The 9,477-nt window shown below is 35.9% G+C and overlaps 1 protein-coding gene across 2 annotated transcripts in view; it reads left to right on the forward strand.

Annotated features, from left to right (window-relative positions):
• Positions 1 to 8,348, forward strand: part of TRIP11 (thyroid hormone receptor interactor 11) — a 35,173-nt gene extending 26,825 nt beyond the window's left edge. For both annotated transcript variants that reach the window (XM_030007212.2, XM_041122006.1), the window contains 5 exons: positions 897 to 978; positions 1,789 to 1,903; positions 2,455 to 2,577; positions 3,899 to 4,046; positions 6,186 to 8,348. In XM_030007212.2, the coding sequence (XP_029863072.1) occupies positions 897 to 978; positions 1,789 to 1,903; positions 2,455 to 2,577; positions 3,899 to 4,046; positions 6,186 to 6,394 (677 nt within the window). In that variant the 3' untranslated portion in view covers positions 6,395 to 8,348. The remainder of the gene's footprint in view (positions 1 to 896; positions 979 to 1,788; positions 1,904 to 2,454; positions 2,578 to 3,898; positions 4,047 to 6,185) is intronic.
• Positions 8,349 to 9,477: the final 1,129 nt, after the last annotated feature.

Genomic DNA, 9,477 nt, shown 5'->3' on the forward strand with positions numbered 1-9,477 from the left:
AGAATAGTATCGGAACTTGCAGTCAGTGTGCAAAAAAAGGTAGAAAATCTGTGTAGTGACTCCTAGCACACTCCTAGACAACCTCATATTAATTAATTTATAATATTGGCCTGTTCGCTTAATTTGCAGGCCATGATGCCTGACTGAAAGTGTTTGCCATTTTCCACTATTTTGTCTTTCGTTCATGGTGGCTGTGGCATTTCATCTGTGCCATTTTAACTGAACGTTTGTATTCCCAAAAGTATGCGGAATCTTGCATAAATCTCAGAGTCTTTCTTGCCAGTGTACTGAATTGTGAAGCACAGCACTGGTTCTAGGATGCATTAGTGTGTTCCAGCGTGCTGTTTTAAGAACTTGCATTGCTTAACAGGAGCAGGAAAGGTCCTAACAGAAGAAACCTACAACAAGTTACTGAAGTTACTCTGCTAGCCAGTAATTCTCCTGGGAGACTGGAGACCTCCATGGTACTTGAAGGCTTTAGCAACCTGGTAGTAGAATATGCAGAAGAGCTGGGTTTAGAAAATACTGGAGGTCAAGTACTGAGATCAAAAGACCTGATGCCAATATGCAGTTTGGTCAGATTGTGAAAAAGATTGCCACCATAGGACCATAGACCTTGATCAAGAGTTTCTTTCCGGTTCTGTATTATCTAGCTGGAACAGAACAGTTCATCAGACCTTCTGCAATTGATTTATTTTCTGTGTCTTCCTGTACTTTAGCATTGAGTATCATTCTGTTAAGTTGACAATTTTTTTATAAAAAATCAAGCTGATTTTTTTTTAAAAGCACCATAACAATATTAGCATATTTTTATTTTTAAATGTGTATATTAAGTTTTGCAACAAAGTTTCAAACTTTCCATTTTTGTTTATTTGCTGCGACGTGACATTTTATAGGTGAGATCAGAAGAGAAATGTTAGAAGATGTACAAAATAAACTAATGAATCTTATGAACAGCACAGAAGGAAAAGTGGACAAGTAAGTCTTTAATGAAGGTCTTGGTATACATTTTTGGTTTTTATTCCTCACAATGTACAGATACGTTACTAACACAGTTGCAAGAGTAGTGCAGAACTGGGCTTCTGTATGTGAACTTGTAATTATACTTTGATTATTTTGACATTTTTCAATTGCTTGGTGGTTGTAAATTTTGATTAGTAAAACCAGTGTGTATGTAAATTTGGATTACTGATGTGTTTCTTAAGTAGAAGTGGGCTTCATTAGCACGAGCTCTGCAAATGAAGATAAAAGTTCTCAATGAACATCTGTTATAATGTCTAAGGTGTGAACAGCAAGACCTTCCATGTAGCTAGCATCACCTCAGTGTTGTGTAAATCTCTCTTCCTTGGTCTCCCCCCCGCTCCCCCTTCTCTTTACCCATTAGAACTGAAACAAGGATAGGCAAATAGGTTCCCCTGTCCCCTTCCTTACGTCTGGATTTGGGACTGCACATAAGTATCTGTTTAAACACTCTCCTGAGTCAAGATCTGAGAATAAACATTATCCTTGATTGTAGTACTTGGATCAAAACTTGCTTGTGTACAACTCAGTTTCACCTTACTGCATACGATATTTCTAATACTGTCCAAATTAACACTTACTGTGTAAGAAATGTTACAACTTGTAGGGGAAGGAAATTGGTGAGGTACCCTTTTAGTTCCTTGTATTAGATTTGGGTTTTAGGACTATTGTAAATTAGGTAAGAGTATGAGGAATAAATGCATCAATATTACAGTATCAGCTGTTACATAAGAGCAGATTGTATAACAAGCTTCCTTTGTTCTGCAGGCTCCTAATGAGAAATCTCTTTGTTGGACATTTTCATACTCCAAAAAATAAACGTCCTGAAGTGTTAAGGTTAATGGGAAGTATCTTGGGAATAAAAAAAGAAGAACTTGATCAGGTAATACTTCGCAGAAAACTAGACTTCCTTTTTTTATTTGCGGTATCCTTACCTGAAAATAGAATAACTTGCTGCTAAACTAAATGTGACTGTCCCTGCATTTCTTGTTGGGAAAGTATGTTTTTTGTTCTCTCATCTGACTTCATGTTTGATGTGGGACATGCTGATCTTAATGGAATCTTTTGATAACATTTTAATAGAATGGATCTCATTTTGCTGAGGAATGCTAATGCAGAAAGGAAGGGATTTAACTTTTTGCTGTTGTGTATAATAGCTGTAATATGTCAGTTACAGAAAAGTAAGCCAGTTTTTATATGTACCACTAGGTATTGTGAAGAATGTGGGCCTTATTTTTAAGTAAAGAGCCAGATTTTTAGACTGCCAGTCTTTGGGAGGCAGAGAATAAGGTTTTGATAGTAATTTAAAGTTTTTACTTATCTGTAGGATTCCCACATAGTTACAGAGAATAAATATAATGAGCACAATGTTGCAGTTTCTTTTACCTGCTGCATTTTTTTTTTTCCTAACTTTTTTTTTTTAACACTTTCTAGTTATTATCTGAAGACCAAAGAGGAGTTACGAGATGGGTGACTGGCTGGCTTGGTGGAGGAGCTGGGTCAAAGAGTGTCCCTAGTACACCTTTGAGGCCAACTCATCAGAACATTTTTAATAGTGTAAGAATTAATTGTGCATTCTCTATGTTTGAGTGGAAAAAATGGGGCAGTTGCATATTAATGCTGATGTTTGGCTCATCAGTATATTGAGCTTCATGTACTGATGCTACTGTTATCTTCCATTATTTGTTGGTTTTGTAAAACTGCTTTGGCACAAGGTTTTTTCCTGCACTAAATATATATGTAGGCATTGATGAAAAATATACAATACTAAGTGTTGTGCTAATACAGAAATCAAATTACTGTTCCACTGGTTCCTGGGATCACTGACTTCTTATAGTATGGACTTTATCTTGCAAACTGACAGTGCTGGAGGTTAAATACATGTGGGAGTCTGGAATTCTGCAATACTCAACAGTATAGAAGACCACAACATCATATTTTGATGACTTTGTTCCCTTATGACCTTTAAATTTCATTTGAAAAGCTTTCTCAGCTGCTGCAGCTACTGCCTCTTATGTACAGCATATAAAGTTGATGTTTTAAGCTTTCAAATACTGTATAGCAAACAGTTCTCATAGCATGGTCCATGGGAGCAGTTAATCTATGGAACTTTACATTTTGCAGACCAGTAGATAATGCTCTCAAGTATAGAGCACTGAGGGATTGGGCTTTTTTTATTAACTTTGGTTTTTTGCTCATTGAGCTAGAAAAGCATGTTGAGAATCAATTCCTGTAAATTATCTTGAAGTACAGGGATTGGTTTTTGCCCGCTAAAATAATGCAGGCACTTAGGCCACCAGAGGATTTTGGTCTGATTATCTATGGATGTAAAAGGGGAAAACTAATGCTTTTGTATGTATAGTACAGGCTTTACTAAGCAAAATTTTATCTTGTGATGCTATTGACACCTTAATCATTCCAAGCTTCCTTTATTCAAGAGTTTTTGTCAAATAAAGCAAGCAGTGGGTTTTAAGAGTTTAAACTTTAAGAGTTTAAGTTTTATGTGTTTCTGGAGGAGTGATTTGCTTGAGCATATGGACACAGGAAATACTGTGATGTCAGTAGCAGCATGGGATTCTTGAAGCAATTGGCTTAAATCAGTAATGGAACCATGGTGTAAGTATGTGTGTTATCTTTAGAGTTTATCAGTTTCACATAAATACCACTTACTGAGACAATAAAAAACTGTGTGTTTTGAAAATAAATTTCATTGTCACTCACTAAGGACTACTTAGTACCAAGTACTAGGTACTTGGTACTAAGTATGAGTAAAAAATTCTTTGGAGGCTGTTGACAGCTTTTTGTTTTATGTATGTACATATTTTTAACTTACTTTTCAACAGAGCATCAGTAAAATATAACTAGTAGCCTTTTGTAGTCTTTTTCAGAATTGTTTGTGAAATTCCTCGAAACAGAATCTTGTCCAAGCCTTCCTCCACCCAAGCTCTCTGTTCATGATATGAAAACTTTAGGAGCAGCAGGAACTGCTAAAACTAGCAGTACTCCATCCAACAGTCAAACGCAAGGTAACATTTGAAGGAAAATTTAATCTTTACACAGACCATAAATAACTAAAGGTAGAATTTTCAAGGGGATTTCAATGATTCTGTGCTTCCTCACTTGAAAACTATGAATTTGATTTCTATCCTCCCTCCCCCCAATATCCTACTTTCTCTTTGCTTTTTTTTTTTTTTTTCCTTCTCCCCCCACCCCTCCTTCCCACTGCTTCTATATCCCGCTTCCTAAAATCTCAGTACGGAAGATTAGAGGGACCAAATTCCCTTTGATATGGAAAAGCTTTAACAGCACCTGTTAGAGCCAAACAGATGCTGTGCAGACAACTCCATATGGTATATCAGTGAATCCAGGCCTGATTTGCAGCATCCCTGTTGATCAGCTTGGGACTCACTGAGTGAAGAATGCAAGTAATACCAACCTTGTAGTGCCTCTCTGGTACGTAGAACCTGGTTGCTCAGAGAGGACTGAAATAAAATCAGTTGAGTATATGGCCTAATTTGAAGTCTCTGTAAGCTGTGCATGAGTGTTAACTTTGATTTTTCTAAGGCAGAGAACAATTATGCTTACATCATGCATGTTGAAATTAATGCACTTTTGTCTAAGTAATTAAGATCCAAATCTTCAGTTTAACTGATCCAGTTTGTACTTAATTTTTGTATGTGCATTTAAGACTTCACATTAATACAGTCCTGCTGATTTGCAGAAGCTTGTTTTGACTGAAACTTTTAACTGTAAACTCAAAAAAAAACCCCCAAACCCCTATGTATTATACAGATCTACAGAGAGATATCTATACTAAAAAACCCTTTCAATTCGCCTAAAGTAGTTAGACGTTACAAAGTGTAAATGTCTACTCTGAAATACCAATTTATCTCTGAAATCAGTATTTATTTATTTTGTTAATAAGCCTAAATTAAGTTTAATTTTCTTTTTACTCTTCCTTGTAGTATAACAGTAATATAATAGGTAAAGTACCTATTTTACTTGGCAAAAACCCAATTTCCTTGTCTGGAAGAACTAAATTCTTGGTTCCTTTTATCCATTCAGGAGCTAAATTGCTTGCTTGTAAAACTAGACACCCATTATGTGTATATATATATCCCTTTAATTGTTTGGGTGCTTGAAGTTTTTTGTTCCTAGAAATAAACCATATGGTAGCAGTTTTTAAGTGCTGGACAAAATGTCAGTATAATATCCACACAGAAATGCATTTATGAGAATTAGGATGTTTACATGATGAAAGACCTTTTTTAAAACAAAAAAATCTGAATAAAATGACCTATCCAAACAATTAGTATGATATGAGAATGTCAGTTTAGTTTCTGCTCTACATCTAGTATAGGAACCTTGAGAACAGGTCACATTTGGAGCTGAGTGATAGGAGAAGGTGAGGAGGGGTAAGTCGATTGTTAGATTTAAAAAAATAGTTTATTAATACTTTATTAAAACTAAAGTTTTGTTAGAATTTGACTAATGAGCGAACATTAAGTTTTGCCTCAAGACTAAATTGTGACTCACTGTCCGTGATGTTTATTTACAGGGGTTTTCTTGGGGCTGACCCTGGGGAAGCTGTGCCAGTACACCATGGGGTGGGAAACGTACCTGTGTGCTGCATTGTAGTGCATGCACAAGGGCCCTTATGCTTTGCATAGTGCTGGAGGCAATGTGACAGTTATTTCATGTCTGACATTGCATGCGTGAAGTCAACCTTGGCAAAGGGTGTTCATGTTGCCTGTCAGAGATGTATAGATTTTTCTGGATAGCTTGAGCTGTTACTGAATTTCAGCTGCCAACAAGTACAACATGGTTGGCAGGTCCTGGGAGTGCCCTGATCTTTAAGTCGGTCTTGTAACTGGTGGCCTGAAGTGTAGACATAGGAATTGTTCAGCAAAAGCAGCAGTGGTGGATGAGGTCCAAGATGAGAGAAGGTAGAGAGAATGAAAGTCTTTGAGAGCCTCTACAGTCCATGGAAGGAAGATAGGATTTTCATGTTGCAAAAGTAATAGGCACTTTTAGAACTTGTTTGTGAACAAATGCTGTAAAACTGGGTAGACTTATGAATGCTTTCTAACAAAGTGTTTTTGTTGTTGGGTTTTGGTTTGGGTTTTTGTTTTGGTTTTTTTTTTTTTTTTTTTTTTACGTTTCAGATTCTGCAGTCTCGGGAATGAGCAGAAGACCAGCTACAAATCCATTTTTAGCACCTCGATCTGCAGCAGTGCCTCTCATAACACCTGCTAGTAGTTCTGGACATCTGCTTATGAAACCTATTTCTGATGCGTTGCCTACATTTACACCACTGCCAGTGTCCCCTGATGCCAGTGCTGGTGCTGTACTAAAAGACCTCCTAAAACAATAGATGATCTTGTATCAAAATGATGATAGTAGCACTTTAAGGAAAATGAGAACACTATGCTGTATATAATTTACCACAATGAGGCCTTCTGTAAAAAGTCATGTACTTGTTTGCAATTGTACCTTGCTTTTCTTTTGGTTATGAACTAACCAGTGCTTCGGAAATTCTAGTGGTGGCATGAATAACTGCCTTCTTTATAGCAGGCATTCATTTTGGGTGTGGGTTAAATCTTAAACTGAGAAGAAAAAAATCTATCTTGTTGCTAGATTGTTACAAGACAAATAGAAGGATTTTTACACCTTGATTATAGTCTTGAGTTGTTTCAGTTATGCATAGACAGCATTAACTCTTTGGTGTTGAGATCCGATTTTCCATTAAAACAATCTGCCATTGGCAGCAGACCTTCAAGAACCAGAATTTAAAAAAAAATAATAATTTTAAAAAGCACCAGCAAAATTGATCTTATTTGAGGTGTTTGATTAATGACACAAACTCCGAAGAATAAGACGGTAAGCATATGGGAGTGTCATTATCAAGCAGCTGCAGTCTTCCCACACAAGATTTATGACATTACTTAATGTGCACTAGGACAGGTATCTCTTATTTACAGGATTGGTCACATTTGGGGGCAATTTGAGGCATGTTAATCTGTTTTTGCACAATGATTTGATTTTTTTTTTTCTCCCCCCAGACTAATAGCTGCTTTCAGCAGTCACACGCATCAGCACCAAGGAGTTAACTGTGGAAGTGAGTGCTTCATTTTCTAGAGGTGTCGATGTGATGAAGAGTGAGCAATTCAGCAAAAGATAGGTTCACGTATATAAAGACACTGTACTCTAATGGTCTAAGATGTATATTTGAGAGACTTTCTATATTGCAGGATTTTGTAGATCCAAATATAGGCTTAAAGCTTGAACACATGTATAGAATTTAAAGGGAAGATGATGCTTGCTTATGTCAAATGCGTAAATAGATCTTTGTAAGACCAAGGCCAAAGTCAATTTTTCTGTAAATTTTGCTGTGATAACTTGTACGCTTTGTTTGGCAGGTAAAGAATGAAGTTGCCTACTAAAGGATAGAAGTCATCCTGCAAAAGTCATCTTCATAGTGAATCTGAGATAAAACATCTTCAGTTTAAAATGTGTAATTTCTAAATCTTTTTATATGCCATTCCTTGTTTAATCAGTGTTAAGGTAACTGTTGTGCAAGTTCTATATTAGAACTGTCAACCTTTACTTCTCGTTTTCATTAAGATCCTGGATTAAATTGTTGTAAGAGTTATATTTAAATAAATACTGAAACTTGTACAGAATCAACCAAAATAATGAAAAAAATATTTGCATTTATTTATGTAGAGGTTAAATAGTGAATTTCTTTTGTTGCCTTGAACTCTAGCAAATTTTTTTTAATTACTGTATTTACCTTAAGAACTGCTTGAGTCCCTTTTCTCTAGTATGTTAATGATTCATGGAAGACTTATGCACATTTGGAAGTGGATTGACCATATTGAATTTTTATTTTAAATTTTTTACTCCATTATAGACAAGGTAATTAATTTGACAGTTTGAGTTTGGAAAGAATAGCAGCCACACGTAGTATACCAAAGTAGATTCTGCATTACATGGTAAATGTAATGAGAATTTGAAATTACCTCGGCTGAGAACATTTCAGTTTGGTACTTCAAATGTACATCTTCGTTTAAACTGGACTGGAATAGGTACCTTTTTTTCTATCACAAATATAAAGAAAACTCAAATCAGATGGGTTCTGTGCAGTTGCTCTTGTTCTTGTAGTCATGTCTATTTAAGGATATATAGCTGCTTCAGAATAACTGCCTTTTGGTGAGCCAAAGCAGAAGGAAATGTTTAGTTTTTAAAAATTTTGTGACTTGCATATTATAAATTACAAATGGACTTATGCTGTTCACTGTCCTCTGAATATACTGAGCAGATCTTAACTCTTTTGTGTGAAGTTTTTCTTTAACTGCAGGGAACTTAATATGTACATGTTTCTTTTCCAGGAAGCTTTATAAATACCAGTAAATAAAACATAGTAAGACCATTTGTTTCTACATGCTGTAAATCAGCTCCATTTATACAGTGAGCTATGAGTTTGAGGAGGGAAATCTTAAACCGAGCAAAGGTATTGAAGAACTTCAGAGTTCCTCATTAAGCTACTTTGGAGAGAAGAAAATCCTCTACAGGAGAGAGACAAGAGACTTAAGTCCTTAAGTCCTAGGAGGTCTGAACTGGGGAGAAAATCACCATGGCTTAGAGGTTGCTGTTCTAGGACTTATTCCACAACTACATCGGTGAGGTTTGTTGCTTTGTTAGAAATCAAATGTGCTCTGTGTTCCAGGCAGTACTTTCTCACTGAAAAGTGTAGAAAACTTCATTGCTTTTTTTCTCTCTTCTTTCTTAGACTGTTTCACAGACTATTATAAACCTTCAAGATTTGTTTTTATTGAAAGATATTTTTTTCCTCTAATTTTTCTTCTGTGTTTACTTTGTGCTTGATAACTGTTTCATACATATTTACCTTACCGGTTTCCCACATATAACTATGTGACTCACGTAGGCTATCCTGTGAATTGTGTGGGTCTTTCACACAGCAGTGGGGGGAAAAAATTCTCTGTGGAATTTATGATCAGGTGCAGTAGTTGAAAATTTTCATTCTTCATTTAACTTAATTGTTCTCTTTCACTTTGCTTTTGCAAGGAAAAAAGAGTATGGTCTGCCTAGTTTTGGTCTAACAGGCTGTCAGTTATCTTTAGTGGTAAGCTAACAGAATTCTAGTAAGGAATTAATTTTGTAAATTTGATATAAGGGGGGAGAAATAAGGGTTAGGATTTTCTGTTCTCTGCTTTGGACTCTTTCATTTTTTGCTGTTCTTTGCTCATCCTGCATTCTGTGCAAAGAGAAGGAAGTAACTGGTTGATCTTTCTAATTGTTACTGTAAAAGAATGCACAGTTTGGGGGGGAGGGGGGTTGTTTTTTAAATTAAACTCTCCTGCATTAAACCACTTAGTCACAGCTATATAATTTGTCATGTTATAGTGACCAGTGTAGAAAGAATTTTTTTTTTTT

The sequence above is a fragment of the Aquila chrysaetos genome, chromosome 2, assembly GCF_900496995.4.
Source record: "Aquila chrysaetos chrysaetos chromosome 2, bAquChr1.4, whole genome shotgun sequence".
In the NCBI taxonomy this organism is placed as follows: domain Eukaryota; kingdom Metazoa; phylum Chordata; class Aves; order Accipitriformes; family Accipitridae; genus Aquila; species Aquila chrysaetos.